The following is a 19,121-nucleotide window of genomic DNA, read 5'->3' on the forward strand; positions in this document are numbered from 1 at the left end:
GCAAGTGTGTTCTCTGAGATTGGGGGTTGGGGTTGAGCTAGATGATCCTTGGGGTGCCATCCACCTCTATAGTTCTATGAAAGCACCACTGGAGGTCTCACAAGCCAAGTCATTGAGAGCAGGAGAGGTCCTGCTGGAATGGAAACAACCAGTGCAACTGTTTTAAAACAGGAATCCAACGTGTTTGTTGTGGGGGGACTCAGTGGGGAGGGGTAGACCGATGGATGCCACCTTGATCTCCTTGGACAAAGAGGTGGGAGAGAAATGCCATTCATAAAGAGAGGCAGCCCAGCCAATCATCTGGCTGCTGTGTTTTGGACCAGTTCCTGAGTCGCCTTCAAGGCAGTTCCACACAGAGAGCGTTGCAACCATCCCATCTGGTGCAGAGCAGGGAGGACCAGGGCCATGTCCTCTCTGTCCCAAAAGGTCTGTGGGGTGGGGAACTAGCCTGAGCTGGACATGGGCCTCAAGCGACCATGATGGACCCAGGAGTGCCTGCAAGTATCACTGGGGAGAGGGCATGTTAAGCAATGTAACATCATTATCATCGTTACTGTAATCCGAATCTCCTAGAGCAGATTACAAAATTAAAAAACAACAATAAAAACAGTTGAAAACACATTACAGTGGTACCTCAGGTTAAGAACTTAATTCCTTCCAGAAGTCCGTTCTTAAGCTGAAACTGTTCTTAACCTAGACACCACTTTAGCTAATGGGGCCTCCCGCTGCCACCGCATGATTTCTGTTCCCATCTTGAAGCAAAGCTCTTAACCCAAAGTACTATTTCTGGGTTAGCAGAGTCTGTAACCTGAAGTGTCTGTAACCTGAAGCGTCTGTAATCCAAGGTACCACTGCACTCTCATAGAAAGGCGAGTACTTTATTTGCTTTGGAGTGCACACAGATGCACCCGTCTTGCATGCTTGAGTAAAGCAACTCCAGGGCATGAGCCAAGTATTGGCAGGGTAGGGGCCACGTGTAAAGCAATTGCCATGCTGAGGTCAAAAACACACACAGAGGCAGCAGGACTTCTTCAGTAATAGTTTACTGAGCTTTCAAAGCATACAGTTCTCACTGGGTCCCCAGTGAGGCACAAAACTTAGCTCCTGAGAGCAAAACCAGTTTCAGCCATAAAAAAATACACCACACAGAATATCTAAGTCAGGCACACACACCGGCAGAAGGGAGCAAGGGAGGAAAGAGGCTGGAAGGACATAGGGCAATGGATGTGTGTCTTTCGCTTCCTGTCGTCTTGGAGGGAAGTCAGCAACTCAGCATATTCAGGGGCTTCACAAAGCAAAGCTTTCTGCCGTCTGCTTCCAAGCAAATGGCCATCCCAGAAACACACACTGTGATCTGTGGTGTGTTGCCATATCAATTGTTTTTGGAAGGTTATCATGATGTGGTCTAGAAACCAGTATGGGACAATATATCGTCCAGCCCTAATCCTCACTGACCACCAGCAATCCAGATAAACCCTCACCCTTTCTCTATCGAAAGGTACTTTACGTCTTAGATTATAATCACATTGTTTGACATTGCCTTCAATATTTCATTATTATACACTTTTACACATAAATACCAGAACTTCACATACACAACATGTGTCAATGACTGATTTCCTGCTGAGTTCATTTCTTTGAAGAAAAGAGTGGACTCTGCGAGGAAGACGTCCCACACTCCATACATCTAAATGGGTTCTTCCATGTGAGAGTCTCTGGGTTTTCCTTAAACACTCCATTGTAAATAAAGCACTTTTTGCAATCTTTTCATTTAAACTGCTTCTCCTCTCTGAGTTTGTTGATGGTTTGCAGGGTTTCAGCTCCTAAAGTTCTTCCTGTCCTTGAGTCTGTTGATTTAGAACTTCCAATAGGACTGAACCTCTACTTTCCTGATATTTATAAGGTTTGGCTTTTGTGTGAGTTTCTTGACATAAATCAAGGGTTCCACTCTGACTGAGCTCCTTCCACAGTCCATACATTTAAACAGTTTCTTCCCTGTGTGTCTGCTGATGTTTTCTAAGGTGTCCATTCTGCCTGAAGCTCTTTCCGCACTCCAGGCATTCAAATGGTTTCTCCCCCGTGTGAGTCTGTTGATGTCTTCTAAGTTTTCCATTATCACTAAAGCTCTTTCCGCACTCCATACATGTAAATGGTTTCTCCCCTGTGTGAGTCTGTTGATGTATATTGAGGTGTCCACTCTGACTGAAGCTCTTTCCACACTCCATACATTTATATGGTTTCTCCCCTGTGTGAGTCCGTTGATGTTTTCTAAGCTTTCCATTATCATTAAAGCTCCTTCCACACTCTATACATTTATATGGTTTCTCCCCTGTGTGAGTCCGTTGATGTGTTCTAAGGCTTCCATTCTCACTGAAGCACTTTCCACACTCCATACATTTAAATGGTTTCTCCCCGGTGTGAGTCCGTTGATGTGTTCTAAGGCTTCCATTCTCACTGAAGCACTTTCCACACACCATACATTTAAATGGTTTCTCCCCTGTGTGAGTCCGTTGATGTGTTCTAAGGCTTCCATTCTCACTGAAGCACTTTCCGCACTCCAGGCATTCAAATGGTTTCTCCCCTGTGTGAGTCCGTTGATGTGTTCTAAGGCTTCCATTCTCACTGAAGCACTTTCCACACACCATACATTTAAATGGTTTCTCCCCTGTGTGAGTCCGTTGATGTGTTCTAAGGCTTCCATTCTCACTGAAGCACTTTCCACACTGCATACATTTAAATGGTTTCTCTCCTGTGTGTGTCTGCTGATGTATATTGAGGTGTCCACTCCGACTGAAACTCTTTCCACATTCCATACATTTATATGGTTTCTCCCCTGTGTGAGTCCGTTGATGTTTTCTAAGATTACCATTATCACTAAAGCTCTTTCCACACTCCATACATTTAAATGGTTTCTCCCCTGTGTGAGTCCTTTGATGTCTTCTAAGGGTTGCATTGAAACTGAAGCTCTTTCCGCACTCCAGGCATTTAAATGGTTTCTCCCCTGTGTGAGTCCGTTGATGTTTTCTAAGTTGTCCATTATCACTAAAGCTCTTTCCACACTCCATACATTTAAATGGTTTCTCCCCTGTGTGAGTCCGTTGATGTTTTCTAAGTTGTCCATTATCACTAAAGCTCTTTCCACACTGCATACATTTAAATGGTTTCTCTCCTGTGTGTGTGTGTTGATGTATATTGAGGTGTCCACTCCGACTGAAACTCTTTCCACATTCCATACATTTAAATGGTTTCTCCCCTGTGTGAGTCCGTTGATGTTTTCTAAGTTGTCCATTATCACTAAAGCTCTTTCCACACTCCATACATTTATATGGTTTCTCCCCTGTGTGAATCCGTTGATGTGTTCTAAGGTTTGCATTGAAACAGAAGCTCTTTCCACACTCCATACATTTAAATGGTTTCTCCCCTGTGTGAGTCTGTTGATGTTTTCTAAGTTTTCCATTATCACTAAAGCTTTTTCCACACTTCATACATTTATATGGTTTCTCCTCTGTGTGAGTCCGTTGATGTATACTGAGGTGTCCACTCTGACTGAAGCACTTTCCACACTCCATACATTTAAATGGTTTCTCTCCTGTGTGTGTGTGTTGATGTATATTGAGGTGTCCACTCTGACTGAAGCACTTTCCACACTCCATACATTTAAATGGTTTCTCCCCTGTGTGAGTCCGTTGATGTTTTCTAAGTTTTCCATTATCACTAAAGCTTTTGCCACACTCTATACATTTATATGGTTTCTCCCCTGTGTGTGTGTGTTGATGTATATTGAGGTGTCCACTCCGACTGAAGCTCTTTCCACACTCCATACATTTGTATGGTTTCTCCCCCGTGTTATTCTGTTGATGTTTTGTAAGTTTTCCATTATCACTAAAGCTCTTTCCGCACTCCATACCTTTAAATGGTATCTCCCCTTTTGGAGGTAGTTGATGTGAACTATGTGTGCCCATTCAATGAAGCATATTCCACATTTTGATTTCTATTCCTAATGAAACGAAAGGTGCCCCATTCCCTGGAGTTTTTACTGTCTTCTCCATCCCCTTCTTCAGAGTGGGAGGAAAGGAAATCCTGTTGGGTTTCAAGGAAGAGAATTAAGGGAAAGAGAACAAATCAAGCTCCATTAGCACCTTCTCCTATTTCAACGTCTCCTACATTCCCTTACCTCCTACCCATGTTCCCAATTTTTAGGAAATGAAGTTGCCATGTCAAATGATAGTAATTCATGAGCAACATTTCCAAATCCTCAATCAATGTTCATAAAGCAGCATGATTTTTTAAAGAATGGTGTGCTGTCTGATCTCATGTCCGTCTTCTGACGCAGGACTATCCTAAAATAACACTGAAAAGCAGGATATTCAAGGCAAATAGATAAACTGTAGTGCAATGTATAGTACCTTGAAAATGTAGTATTGATTCCCTAATGGCCTGAAGTTGTGTTATCTCTGTGGACATGAATTTATTCCTGTTCTGTCTTAAAATACCATAATCATACGATGTCATTGGGTGTTAGGGGAGCGGTAGTACCTTTGGTGGGGGAAAGGTCATGCACCTTATGGGGTAATTTACCCACCATTGGTCCCCACCCTGCACTCAGCTATCACCTTTGGCTTCCGGAAGCTGCCTTGTGTGTTATCTTCAGGAGAAGCAAAGGCTATGGGGGGAAACTACACAAATCCAGAATGGACTCTCTAAGGCGGTTGGATGGTGTCCTGCACACCTCCTTCCAGGAACTCCGATGGCCCCTTGAAAGCTAATGAAAGTCTTGGGCCTGGAGCTTTTGGAGGGGCAGGGGCAGGAAAACTTTTGCCACCATTTTTCCTTCTGATTGCGATTCAGGCCTCATCATGGGACTGAAACAACCCTGGTTGCACTGCTTGATGATCTCCAATGGGCTAGAGACCAAGGGGAAAGCTCTTTCCTGGTTCTGCTGGATCTCTCAGCAGCTTTGGAGACCTTTGACCATGGTATCCTTCTGGACCCTCTAGGGGAGCTGAGGGCACTGCTGTACAGTGGTTCCCCTCCTTCCTCCTGGGCCATGTCCAGAAAGTGGTGTTGGGGGATGAGTGTTCAGACCCCTGGGCTATCACTTGTGGGGTTCCTGAGGGCTCCGTCCTCTCCCCCATGTTTTTTAATATCTATACGAAGTTGCTGGGAGAGATCATCAGGGGGTTTGGGTTGGGTGTTCCCCAGTATGTGGATGATACCCAGCTCTTCCTCTCTTTTAAATTGGAACCAGTGAACGTCCTGTGTGAGTGTCTGGAGGCAGTTGGAGGATGGATGGCAGCTAACAGATTGAGGTTGAATCTTGACAAGACAGAAATACTGTCCCAGGGGGAAAGGTGGCAGGCAGGTGTGGGAGACGCCCTAGACCTGATGGAGGTAACTGTGCCCCAAAAGGACCAGGTGCACAACCTGGGGGTCATTTTGGACTCACAGCTGTCCATGGAGGCGCAGGTCAGTTCTGTGTCCAGGGCAGTTGTCTGCCAGCTCCATCTGGTATGCTGGTTGAGACCCTACATGCCTGGAGACTGTCTCCCCAGAGTCGTGCATATTCTGGTTATCTCCCGCTTGGACTACTGCCATGCGCTACATGGGGACATCTTTGAAGGTGACTCGTAAACTGCAACTAAGCCAGAATGTGGCAGCTAGACAACAGAATGGGAGCAGCCAATGAGACAACATAACACCAGTCTGAAAGGATCTTAACTGACTCCCAGTACATTTCTGAGCACAATTCACATTGTTGGTGCTGACCTTTAAATTGTCTCGGTTGCATTTTTCAGGCATAGATTCCTGTTATGCCTTTAGTCACCAATTTATTTGCTGAAGGAATTTTTTGCTGTCTCTGAGCTTTTTTTCCTACTCTGCTAATTGTATGTCGGACTTGCTCTGGAGATCATTTTGGAGGAGCAAGATAATTGACCTAAAGCCCTACCAGCCTCACTTTCTGTAGACCTGAAGGAGCGTCTCCAACCTCATTGCTCAGTGTGTACACTGAGGTCCTCCTTCGAGGGTCTTCTGCTGGTTCAACCTCCCCACACCCCGTGAGAAGTGAAATTACAGAGAAGCAGGCAGAGGGCAAGGAAATGGGCAACTATCTGACATTTAGGTGACAGCTGAAGGCAGCCCTATATCAGGAGGGTTTGAATGTCTGATGTGTTACTGTCTTTTATATGTACTGTGAGCTGCCCAGAGTGGCTGGGGAAACCCAACCAGATAGGTAGGGTAGAAATAGTACAATCATTCTTATTATATTGCTGTTGTTTTTTTGTAGTTATTTTGGAATTCGTACTGCAATATCAGTTCATGAAATGTTATGGGTGGAGAAAATCACAGGGATGCCATAAAGGGTAATCCCACCCACAAACTCTCCTTCACACACAGTCTGTAAATTAGGGGAGGTCACACACCTCACTGGTGCTAATACTGGCTGTCATTGGCCTGTATAGGCACACCTTGTATGTAGAGCCTCCAGAAACAGGCACTGTCTATAAGGAAAATGGCTCTTTTGACTGGGAAGAATCTCAGCTTGTCAGTCACTCTGACACTCCCTACCAAAAATAAGAGGAACAGAAAAGCTTTTGAGGTGCAACTTCTATATCAAGCCGAGAGCCATTCCAAGGACTCTGCACCCCTGTCTCTGATGACAGGTGTACATTATCCTCATCCTCAATGAAGCTGGCAGTGGAAAAGACATTAAAGATGGAAGCCTGAGAGAGAGGAAAAGGTTTCTGGCTGCTTCCTGGGCGGGATTGCAGAAACAAAGAGCCACTTCTGAGAAGTCCTCTCCCCTCCTCTCTTCCTCTTGGAATTTCCTCTCTTCTCCAGGAGGACCCAAGTTTGGACTGGACAGAATGGCTGTGTCTGGACAGGACAGAGGCTTATGGGGTGGGAAGAGGATGGAGCTTCCAAGTAGGAAGGGGTGGGGAAACTGGACCCCCCACTTTCCAGGGATCCCTCTGTGGTCGCCTTGAAGGGGTGGCCGATTCTTGGGCGGGAGGGAGAAGCCAATGCAGCGGGCGCCATGATGGAGTCAAGCCCCACAGACTGGTCTACCTTGCTCACCCCCCATTACTGCCCTTCCCTGCCCCAGGGATGCTCTCCCCGACTTCCTCGAGCCCCTCCCTCTCTCCCTGAGTCTCCCCTGCACCCAGAGGCCACCTTGGCGGGTCTCACCCCTCACCTTGCGCGCCCCATCTCTCCATCCAGATGACACCCCCCCCCAACACGAGCCACACGGAGGTCTCTATCCAGGCGTCCCTCGCGCCCCTTAACCCATTCATGACCCGCCTTTCTCCATGCGGAGCCCACAGGGCCCCAGGGATGCCTGCGTGGGGGAAACGGGGCAAGGGGGCCCTCGTGGGGACCTCCTGGGTGGGGGCATCATGTCCGCCCCCGCCAGGGCGCCTTAGGGGACAAGGAAAGCCCCCTTCGCAGCACTCGTGCAGGGATCCAGGCCCTGCCCGTGGGGCCCACGAAAGGCGCTTTGGGGAGCTGGCGGGGGTCTCTGGGTCCTTTTCTTCCCTCCCCCGCGACCCCTTTACCTCTTTGTCCTCGCTCCGATTCTCCTTTCCTTCCTGCAACATCCACGGGGGTGGGGTGTCCTCCCCTGCCTCCTCCCTCCCCTTTCCGAAAGCGCGCGCCCCTAGAGCTACGGCGCAGAGCAGCAAACCAGCGCAGAAGCTCCACTTGCGGGAGAAGCAGGCAGGTTGGGAGGGGGGATCATCCCCCCCATTCCCGGAACAGAGGTCAGATGGCGAGGAGGAGGAGCAACATATTGGGGAGGGGATTTGGGGTTGTGGGGGCGGGGTGAGGGAAGGATGTGCCGGGAGGGGAGGGGAGGAATTGGGGGGAGGGAGAGGAAGGTTTCCCTCCTCCCCTCTTCCATCTGTGGATCAGGAGAGCGGGGGAGGGGCTGACCCCGGCAATCCAATTGCAAAGTGGGGTCCCCCCCCCAATGTTTACATTGCAAAATCCTTCCCTCGCCCACCCCACGCCATGAGCTTGGATCCGTCCTTGCTTTAGGTATTGCCGCTCTTCAGACCAGGATGGGGGGACAGTTATACGACTCCCCCAAGCCCCAAATCCCCACCACAGCCTCGGACTAAGGCCAGGACGTGTCGAGAGGAGGGCAACCAAAATGGTCAAAGGCCTGGAAACGGGGCCTTATGAGGAACGGCTAAGGGAGCTGGGCATGTTTAGCCTGGAGAAGAGGAGGTTAAGGGGTGATATGATAGCCATGTTCAAATATATAAAAGGATGTCACATAGAGGAGGGAGAAAGGTTGTTTTCTGCTGCTCCAGAGAAATGGACACGGAGCAATGGATCCAAACTACAAGAAAGAAGATTCCACCTAAACATTAGGAAGAACTTCCTGACAGTAAGAGCTGTTTGACAGTGGAATTTGCTGCCAAGGAGTGTGGTGGAGTCTCCTTCTTTGGAGGTCTTTAAGCAAAGGCTTGACAACCATATGTCAGGAGTGCTCTGATGGTGTTTCCTGCTTGGCAGGGGGTTGGACTCGATGGCCCTTGGGGTCTCTTCCAACTCCATGATTCTATGATTCTAGGACAATGACCATTGACACAGGCACCTTCCATGCATAACAGCAAAGAGGCTCAGAGAAGCAGCCTATACAATTGTAGCAAGAAGCGGATACCATGAATCGGACTGTTTCCCCCACGCAGGGATCCCTCCACCTAGGGATCCCTGCGTGGGGGAAACGGGACAAAGGGGCCCTCGTGGGGACCCCCTGGTTGGCTGCTCTGGAATTGGGGGATCCAATTCATAATCCACATTCCCTTAGGAGGCAGGAGGCGATCAAGCGCAGCAGCACATGCCCCGGACAGAAATCCATCGGGATGGCAGATTGAATCCTCATACTTTCGAAGGAGAATCGCAGGAAAGCCTTGCAGCTAAGGGATGTGTAAATACTATTATGGTTCTTTGGGGAAGAGGGTAGTTAAAAGGTGTGGGAAACTGGGGTTCTTGACAGGGCAGGGTGACGGGCTCATGTTTCTAAATTCCAAACACTCCTACTTTGTGACACATTTGTTATGTATGGATGATGCTGTGAAAAAATGTATTGTGGGAAATGGGGAGAAAATAACAGAGGCCAACCAGAGAATATTTAGAAGCGAAGCAGCTAGTAAGCCTGATCTTTATTGATCTGTTGCAACAGGGTCCTCACTCACCACACGCAGGAGGGAGGAGGAACCCAGAACAATGGAGCGCAAGGCCTTCTATAGACATTTTAAATGCCCTGCCCTGGAGCTCAAGACCATCCCTCCATACATCATAAATACATCACAGAAGGGGTGTAACCGAAGACCACCCCCTGGATACATCATACCTACATCACAGAAAGGGCGGTTTACAGCAGAAATCTGAGTGGTTTGTTTACCTCCTGTCTGCCAGGTTGCCTGTTAATGGTCACTTGATTGGATTGCCTGGGGAGCCTGGCCAGTCTTTTGTGATGATAAATACTTAGCTCATGTGCCAGGTCACAGCCTTACACCCTATTCATATCTTAAATGTGTCCTTAAGACTGGATTTGTGCAGGAAAAGACAATGGGGAGGTTCTTCCCATCTCTTCCTCTCTTTTAAATTGGAACCAGTGAAGGCAGTGAATTCCCTGTGTGCCTTTATGGAGGTGGTTGGAGGATGGACGGCAGCTAAGAGATTGAGGTTGAATCCAGACGAGGGAGGCAGGTGTGGGGGAGGCAGGTGTGGGGGACTCCCGGTTCCTGATGGCGTAACAGTGCTCCTAAAGGACCAGGTCACCACCTTTGAGTATTGGGGTCAGTGCCCCTATTCCTCCAGCAGCAGCGATTGTGGGGATTCCTCGCCCGCTTCCATTCAGCTCCGCCATTCCCAAAGGGCAATTCTTCTTCAGCCATTGTGGGAACAGACGGGCTGGAAGCTGGAGCGGCTTCCCTGTGAGTAGGCTTTCCTTCCCTTTCTGCTGACCTCAGTCTCTTGGATTGTGGCCAGCTTTCCTCTTCCATTTCCCTGAATGCTGAGCAGTGTTGGATGTGTGGGGAAGCGAAATTCACCCCAGAACTTTTCTGCAGGGTTTCCTCCACAGCACAGAAGGATGGGGGGAGGGAGGAACACGTATTAATAAACGAACACTCCTGTGAATGGAGAGAAGCAGAAAGTGGAGTCCCCTATAGATCAGTATTGGAACCCATGGCTTTTCAACTTGGTTTTTTTTTTTTTAAGTAATGTTTATTGCTTTCCCAACAATTACAAAGAAGAAGTAAAAGAAAAAAGAAACAAAGAAAAAAGAAGAGAAAAAAAGAACAATACAGTACAGTACAATACAATACAATACAAAAACAATTTAAAATACATCAAACACATACAATAATTTCAATATCTTATCTTTCATTCACTTATTTCCACGACCTCCTCACGCCTTCCTTTTTTTATTCCACTTCCATTAATTATTACAGCAATTCCTTTCCATCTTCCTCTGTTTTCTATCCTGTAATCATCTTAATACATTCTAACCCTATTTTCCCCTTTAATACTCTATTAGTCTATTTACACTTAATTCCTTATAACATTTCTACTAAAGCCATGTTACTTCATTCCAACATTTTTCTAACATTCATAGTTTTACAATGTTTCTATAAATAGTCTTTAAACTTTTTCCAATCTTCTTCCACCGACTCTTCTCCCTGGTCCCGGATTCTGCCAGTCCTTTCCGCCCATTCCATATAGTCCATCAACCTTCTTCGTATTTGAAGAAGAACTTTACTTTGCCCTCTACTGATCTTATTTTTATTTTCCTTCTTTTAAAACTGAAAGATAGTCCTTGGGGGAACTTCCACCTGAAGATGATTTTATTCCTTCTCAGCAGGGCAACAATATCTCCATAGTTAGGCCGAGGATCCAAAAGATATTTCAAGGCATCTTTAGAGGTTTCCACTGTTGACTGTTGTACTTCCAGGTTCTTCTGGTAATGCCAACCCAAAACTCTATCTCTCTCTTCTTTAGCATCAAACAGTCTCTTTGAGCCAAGTCCAAGTCCAAAGATTCAGCAAATTCCTGTATGGGAAAATCTATCAAGCTTTCCCCCTCCAATTCAAGTAGGGCTCCAATCCTCAAATTCATCTGTTTTTCTTTAAGTTCACTCTTAGCAAGCGTCACCCTTTGTTCATCAAAATGCCACTGCAGGGCTGGGACTCTCTTTCTCTCCAATTGTACTACTTCAAATTCATCCGCAACAACTTCCTCCTTAACTTCCTCCTCAGTTTGCCGTGTCAGAGTAGATTCCTGTATCAATTTCTGAATAATTTCTGTATTAGTGTTGACCTTTTGTCCCAGACTGTTTATACTTTCTGTATTTAAGTCAATTTTAATAGTTGTAGCATCAACTTTTGCATTTATCACATCTGTTTTTCTGTTTAGCTGTACCAATGAGTCATTTATCTTATTTAATAAGACTTCTTCTAAGACTTCTTCTGTCGACATTCCTCTTGGTTTTGATTGTACTAATGGAGAGGCAAAAACAGGAGAAGCGGAAAGGCCTGATGTCAAGCCTCTCCTGAGCCTTAATGTTTTTTCAGCAGTTGACTGATCTGTTTCCATTTGCCATAACACTTAAAGGATTCAAGGTCAGTCCCAGAGTCTCACCATTTTTTATCTTACAGCTGGAAATTCCCTTAGCCCAGCTCTTGCAAAACAACCAGTTTCAAAGACTTCCACTAGAGGGAATCATTTTCTTTTTGTATTAGTCAATAATGTCTTCTTTTAAACAAAGTTCCAACATTCCAAAGTTAGTTTCAGTTTTCAGTTACTTTTACTCCTTTTTCAGTTACTTTTACTCCTTTTTAGAGGCAGCCAAAGATAGTAGAAACAATGTATCTCTCTTATTTAAGTAACTGTCAAAGAATGTTCTAAGCACTGTCAATACGCATTCCAAAAGACGTCAGTCCTGCTAGCAGCCCGTTTCCAGGATCGGAGTGGCGGTATTTTAACTCTCCTCACTCTCTCCTGCAGGCATACTCGGTTCACAGCTTCCCCCCCTCTTCTCCTGCCTCCAAGGGGGGGGGGTAATATTCTTTACCGGTGGAAATTTATTCTTTTACAAAGGGCTTTCCAACAATTCAGCTTGCAGCCTCGTTGCTTCAGTCTATTTACAAAAGGGGGAGGCGGACTTCCTGTGTTAAACCTCCCCATTTCGATGCCAAGTTACGTTAAACTTTAGAAATCCAATTTTCCCGATCCAGCTCTACTCACGGGTAATTACTTTGAAGTCAAATTGTCCACAAGAAAAAGTCAGTGCTCCCCGGCAGGGGAAGAGGGGGAGGTTTTCTTGATGGTCCCAGCTCTGTGTATGTCTATGTATTTTATTGTCTCTATCTCGGCCAAGAGAGGCTGAGGCTGTGAGGAAAGAGCTTTTATCACTGTAGCAGGAACCCCCCCCCCCATCACTCAGTTTGTACAGACTTCACACACACTCACACACTACATACGCTACACTTCTGTTATAAATTCATAGAAAATCAACCATACATCGGATTTGCACTGTTCCACTTTTATTTTACTTCATGAAGGAAAGACTACAAAATGGGGAAAGTTTGATACAGGGCGCCATAATCCCTTCACCATACCAGCCCATCCACAGGAGCCCTGCCCAGTTGCTATGCCAACCCTGATGATCCCATACAGAAGATCACAAAGAACATTGCATATGGGAGTGGATTCAGCACAGACTGGAACAAAGGACAATGATCAGATCTTCCCTCAGGGGGCAGGAAACTGCGACTACCTTTTGTCTTCAGAAAATGACTCATGAGGAGGGGTAGAAGGGAGCCAGCCAGGTGACAGGACACCCAGGTTGCCACCACAACTCCTCCCTCAACCCCTCCTTTCTGTAATGTATGCATGATGTTTCTGGGGGTGGGCTTGACCTAGAGGAGGGGAATTTCAAAAGTTTTTATAAGGTCTTGCACACCATTTTCTGTGTCTTTCCTCTCTCCTGCGAGTGAGGGGAACACCCTGTTGCAACAGTTCAATAAAGGCCAAGCCTACAGGCTGCTGATTTGCTCCAATTTACTCTGGTTGGTGTCTTTACTTTTTGTCCAAGGGAGCCCTCGGATTTTTCCGGTAACAGTGGTTACAGAAGTTGAAAGGACAGTATTGCACCTCGCTGAGGATGCAGTGGGCACTGAATGAGGCAGAAGTAATCAAACCCCAAAAGAAAGAGCACTATTCCAGAGGAGAGGTGAAAACGGAATAACCAATGTGGCCCCCAACAGTTCCCACTGTTACGGAATGGAGGGGAGCATATAAACAGAAGTTTACTGCCGAGTAAACCACATAGGGTCAGAGGCAATGACCTCAAGGGAACCCCGCTATACAAGGGCTCCCCTCTTCCTTTCACAACGTTGCACCACACAAAACCCCAACACCCCAAGTGTAAAGCGCCATTTCTGACCGCGTATCCTGGTGCTATGTACAGGCAGGCAGTATGAATGAACGATGTATTTTATCAATGAACAATTTATTTGCATGAGGATGCATCCTGACCAATCAAATCGCGTCACATCTAGCCCTTCAGCCAATCCCAGCAATGCTATGGCTCTGCAGGAACTGCTCAGCGCAGCTATCTTGCCCGATTCAGTGAGCGCTGAAAAGGTGATGACAGCGCCTGCTGAGAGAACAATGGGCTAAATTCATTGAAAGCTCGTTACCTTGTAATCCACTCATAAAACTGGATCCAATGTAGCGAGGGCAAGTCGGGTCATATCCGAACCCACTGTCTGTATTGTGAATAGCCAAAAACGCTTAGAAATTCATAGAAAATCACTGGTTTCAACGATTCTCTTCATTCCACCGACAATTTGCATCATTGGCTAAGGGCTTTGAAACCACTTGGTCCCCGCCATAATCCCTCAAGCGGGAGGTCACGTATTTACAGGAAGGTGCTGTGGGTTAAACCACAGAGCCTAGGACTTGCTGATCAGAAGGTTGGCGGTTCAAATCCCTGCGACGGGGTGAGCTCCCGTTGCTCGGTCCCTGCTCCTGCCAACCTAGCAGTTCGAAAGCACGTCAAAGTGCAAGTAGATAAATAGGTAGCGCTCCGGCAGGAAGGTAAACGGCGTTACTGTGCGCTGCTCTGGTTTGCCAGAAGCGGCTTAGTCATGCTGGCCACATGACCCGGAAGCTGTACGCTGGCTCCCTCGGCCAGTAAAGCGAGATGAGCGCCGCAACCCCAGAGTCGGCCACGACCGGACCTAATGGTCAGGGGTCCCTTTACCTTACCTTACTCCTTGCCAACAAAGGTCCGTATAGCTAAAGCTATGGTTTTCCCAGTAGTGATGTATGGAAGTGAGAGCTGGACCATAAAGAAGGCTGATTGCCGAAGAATTGATGCTTTTGAATCATGGTGCTCCATTTTGAACTCCATCTTGACAGTTCCTTTATTCCTTCTTGACAGGTCAGCCCATACTCCATAATCAGAACTAAAATCCAAAAGGTGTTTCAGGACATGTTCCAAAGTCCCTTCGAGGCTGAAGGCTTCCACAACTCCAATCTCCCCCTGGCCCAGATCCGAATCACAAAGTCCAGAGCATCCCTTCATAAGGGAGTCTGTCCAACTTTCCTTCTCCGATTCAGGCAGGACACCCTCTCTCCAAATCTGACTTTCAAAATCAATCACACAGGGCATCGGCTTATATCCATCAGATTGTCTCTGCGAAGACGAGACCTCCACTTGTATTGCTTGAGATTTAAAAGCAGCTTTTTCCTTCGTCTTCTCCACAGCTTGCCATTTCGAACTGGGTTCCTGAGTCAATGCCTGAAGATTTTCTGTACAAATGTTCACTTTTTGTCCAAAATCGGTTGTTTTTTGTCCCAGCTGGTCAATTTTAGTAATCATCACATCCGTAAAGCACTTATCTTGCAAAATGCATTCACTAGGGCTTCTTGTTTTGACATTCTTGTCCAAGGTCACTATATTTCTCACGTCTTTGATTCTACGGCTGGAAAATTCCCCAGCTCCACTCCACTCCTGCAGCAGTTACAAAGGCTCCCTCTAGAGGAAACAGTTTCTATTTGTATCTGTCCTTTTAGACACATGTCGAGCAACAAGAGGAAATCGAGCGTGGGAGGAAAGGAAATCCTGTTTGGGATTCAAGGAAGAGAACAAAGGAAAAGAGAGCATATCAGATGCAATTAGCACCACCTCATATTTCAACATATCCTACATTTCCCCATCTCCTACCCAGGTTCTGAATTTTTAGGAAAGAAAAATGCAATGTCATCAAATGATAGTAATGCATCAGCAACCTTTCATCATCCTCAATCATCATTAATAAAGCAGCATCTTGGAAAACAGCCTTTTCACAACAATTGTTTCCTGACAGGAAATGCAGCTGCTCTCTGTCCATGAAAAGGCCCTCTCTTTCTCTGGTCCATCGTTCCTTTGGACATTTCCCATCCTCGGCATCATAATCCTCCATCCACCTCTAGATCTTCATGAGTTACCTTCACAGTCCCAATGGCCTCAAGATGTCCAAGTGGACCATTTTGGGAGACCCAGGTCTAAGTCTTTTCCAGGGACTGTGGTCTGGGTCAGTCAGAAAACTAGTGACAAGGCTTGGTGCTTGGGGTCAGCTGAATGGGTGCTCAGGGAAGCTCCTGTTCTGGGAGATGGACCTCTGTCTACATGCCTCACATTGCATGGAGAGAGCAGGAGAAGCAGAAGGAAAGCAGCTGGCGCATGGGAATCCCAGACGGAAAAACCAACCCCAATTGTTATAATAATGATATGCTGCCTGATCTCTCACCCGTCTTCTGACACAGGATTATCCTAATCTGGCACTGAAAAAGATGGACATTAAAGTCAAGGTGGTAACTGTACTTAGTGGAAACGTCAACCTTGAATATGTAGTACTGATTCATTAACAACCTGAAGTTGTGTTATTTCTTGAGATATGAATTTATTCCTGATCTGTCTTGTTACGGAAATTACGGGGGGGGGGGACATCTTTAAAGTTAAATATTACAAATATTAAATCTGTCATTGTGGCTAGTTAAAGGTACTTGCACAACTTTAAATTGCCATTCATTTTTTCTTGGTATTAACTCATTTCCCAGTATTTTGCTATTAACATTCTAGCCAATGCTGTCACGTCAAGAAACACTCTTTTATTTTCATTTGGGATGTTAGAATGCCAAAACAGATTACTTCAGGTTTCTTAAAAATTGTGCGTCCTAGCATTTATTATTTTGGTTCCTCATAGGTCATCTGTGTGTGTGTGTGTGTGTGTGTGTTTTACTTTGGGGACATGTCCATCACATGTTGAAAGACATTTTCATGAAGTTTTTTTATCAGATAGCACATGGTGAATTTTTTCATTGTTTCCCCATTTTTTTCAGTCCAGTAGTAATCTGGGCCCATCACCTCCTGGCAAACAGAAGGGGAATAAATGGAGGCAGTGAGAGATTTTACTTTCTTGGGCTCCATGATCACTGCAGATGGTGACAGCAGTCACGAAATTAAAAGACGCCTGCTCCTTGGAAGAAAGGCGATGGCAAAGAGCCGCTTCTGAGAAGGCCTCTCCCCTCCCCTCTTCCTCTCCGGATTTGAACCGCTGCGTCTGGGCAGGGCAGGGGCTTATAGGGTGGGAAGAGCATGGAGCTTCCAGGAAGGAAGGGGTGGGGGGACTGAACCCCCCACTTTCCAGGGATCCCTCTCTGGTCGCCTTGAAGGGGTGGCCGATTCCTGGGCGGGAGGGAGATTCCCCTTGGGTTCCACAATGGAGACCTCTCACTAAAGTCTGGTCTCCCTCTCTCCCCCCCTTCTCTCTCTCCCCTGCACCCAGAGGCCTCATTGGCCTGGCTCACCCCTCACCCTGCGCGCCCCATCTCTCCATCCAGAGGACACCCCCCCACACACGAGCCACACGGAGGTCTCTATTTTTTTTTATAATTTTTTTTTATTTTAACAATTAATAGACAAACAGTACAAACAAACAAATACAAAACATAAAATAAAAACAACACAGTCAAACAATATAAAATACAATGTATAAAAAATGAAAAAATAAAGAAAAAAGTTAAAAACAATCATTGTGTCTTTGCATTATTTAACATTATCCTGTGTCTGCGACTTCCCCAGACCTTCCCATTCTGTATTCCAGATCTTATATTCTGACAGTAAATTTTTTCCCTCTGACATATCTAAAGTTCACTTAATCTTAATCTCTTAACATAATTACATTTCCATTTATCTTAAAAACATGAGTCTTTCTTAATCATAATTTTTTTTTGCTAATATTCATTTAAATTTAGTCTGATGTCCTCAAACGTTCTTTATCTTATAATGCTTCTGTAGATAGTCTTTAAACTTCCTCCAGTCTTCCTTCACCGTCTCTTCTCCCTGGTCACTGATTCTGCCAGTCATTTCTGCTAATTCCATATAGTCAATAACCTTCATCTGCCATTCTTCCAGTGTGGGTAGTTCTTGCGTCTTCCAATGCTGCGCGATGAGTATTCTTGCTGCTGTTGTGGCATACATAAAAAAAGTCCTATCCTTCGCCTGAACCTGTTGGTTAACCATGCCCAGGAGAAAGGCTTCTGGGTTCTTTCGAAATGTGTATTTAAACACTTTTTTCAATTCATTATAAATCATCTCCCAGAAGGACTTAATCCTTGGGCACGTCCACCAAAGGTGAAAGAAAGTGCCTTCAGATTCTTTACATTTCCAACATTTATTATCGGGCATATGATAGATTTTTGCTAGCTTGACTGGTGTCATGTACCATCTGTAAATCATTTTCATTATATTCTCTCTTAAGGCATTGCTTGCCGTGAACTTTATTCCAGTGGTCCATAACCGTTCCCAGTCAGCAAACATTATATTATGACCAACATCTTGTGCCCACTTAATCATTGCTGATTTCACTTCCTCATCCTGTGTATTCCATTTCAGCAGCAAATTATACATTCTTGACAAAATCTTAGTTTTGGGTTCTAACAGTTCTGTTTCCAATTTTGATTTTTCCACCTGGAAACCAATTTTTCTGTCCAATTAGTATGCCTCCATAGAGACACGGAGGTCTCTATCCAGGCATCCCTCGCGCCCATTAACCCATTCATGACCCGCCTTTCTCTATGCAGAGCCCACAGGGCCTCAGGGATCCCAGCGTGGGGAAAACGGGGCAAGGGGGTCTTCGTAGGGACCTCCTTGGTGGGTGTGCCATGTCCGCCCCCGCCAGGGCGCCTAAGGGGCCAAGGAAAGCCCCCTTCCCAGCACGCATGCAGGAATCCAAGCCCTGCCCGTGGGGCCCACGAAAGGCGCTTTGGGGAGCTGGCGGGGGTCTCTGGATCCTTCTCTCGCCTCCCCCCGCGACCCCTTTACCTCTTTGTCCTCGCTCCAGATTCTCCTTTCCTTTCCTGCAACATCCATGGGGGTGGAAGAGGAGGAGAAGAAATGGGTGCAATGGATGGGGGCGGGATTTGGGGTTGTGGGGGCGGGGTGAGAGAAGGATGTGCCAGGAGGGTAGGGGAGGAATTGAGGGGGGGAGAGAGGAAGGTTTTCCCCCTCCCTTCTTCCTCCTGTGGATAAGGAGATGGGGGAGGGGCTGATCCCGGCAATCCGCATGCAAAGTGGGGTCTCGCACCCCAAAATCCTTCCCTCCCCCACCCCACGCCACGAGATTAGATCCATCCGTGTTTTAGGTACTGGTGCACAATGAGCAGAAAAAAGGGGGCTCTGACTTTTGAGTGCGCACACACACACACGAGACATCCAGGTACAATTTATCCCTTGTGTCTCCCGTCAGAGGTAACACAATGAGGCCAGTAAGAAAGCAAGACCTGCTGTTGATCTGTTTGCGGGCAGAGCCCCCCCCCCCCCATGCAAGGAATAAAGTAATCCGATCTCTGTGGCAGTTTACGTTGTGGGGTAAAATCCTAAAAAAAAGAGACCTCAACAACTTCAATCCTATAAAAAAAAAAAAAAAAGCTCAAGAACTTCAGTCCTAAAAAAGCTCAACAACTTTGGTTGGCTCTCATGGCCCTTCACTTCATCAAATCTGGCCCTCTTTGAAAAAAGTTTGGAAACCACTGGAATAAGGTCATGGGGCGGGCAC

At 46.3% G+C, this 19,121-nt stretch overlaps 2 protein-coding genes across 9 annotated transcripts in view; both read right to left on the minus strand.

The window, feature by feature from the left end:
• Window positions 1-10,190, minus strand: part of LOC310659054 (uncharacterized protein) — a 29,516-nt gene extending 19,326 nt beyond the window's left edge. The window contains exon 1 of one of the 5 annotated variants that reach the window (XM_083401981.1): window positions 9,979-10,190. The gene's annotated coding sequence lies outside the window, so the exon portion shown is untranslated. Of the gene's footprint in view, window positions 1-4,536; window positions 4,558-4,582; window positions 4,607-5,446; window positions 5,942-7,556; window positions 7,951-9,978 lie in introns of those variants that run through there. The other 4 variants (XM_083401974.1, XM_083401979.1, XM_083401983.1 and 1 more) reach the window with 4 other exon arrangements.
• On the minus strand, window positions 1,904-18,445 carry LOC310659072 (uncharacterized protein). 4 transcript variants are annotated; one of them, XM_083402045.1, is made up of 3 exons: window positions 18,389-18,444; window positions 6,428-6,563; window positions 1,904-4,080 (listed from the first exon to the last, which is right to left on the minus strand). In XM_083402045.1, exon 3 carries the CDS (start codon window positions 3,960-3,962, stop codon window positions 1,980-1,982), a length of 1,983 nt encoding a protein of 660 aa, XP_083258171.1. In that variant the 5' UTR covers window positions 3,963-4,080; window positions 6,428-6,563; window positions 18,389-18,444; the 3' UTR covers window positions 1,904-1,979. The 4 variants fall into 4 exon arrangements, with proteins under 4 accessions (XP_083258171.1, XP_083258173.1, XP_083258172.1 ...); XM_083402047.1 differs by lacking the exon at window positions 6,428-6,563 and having other exon boundaries at window positions 18,389-18,445; XM_083402046.1 differs by lacking the exons at window positions 6,428-6,563; window positions 18,389-18,444 and adding an exon at window positions 4,614-4,632.
• Window positions 18,446-19,121: the final 676 nt, after the last annotated feature.

Source organism: Podarcis tiliguerta (genome assembly GCF_965153285.1).
Source record: "Podarcis tiliguerta genome assembly, chromosome: 10".
Taxonomy (NCBI): domain Eukaryota; kingdom Metazoa; phylum Chordata; class Lepidosauria; order Squamata; family Lacertidae; genus Podarcis; species Podarcis tiliguerta.

Bases quoted from the DNA above. Each gene is read 5' to 3' on its own strand.
- LOC310659072 (XM_083402047.1), bottom strand. From the start codon at position 3,962: ATGGGCACACATAGTTCACATCAACTACCTCCAAAAGGGGAGATACCA.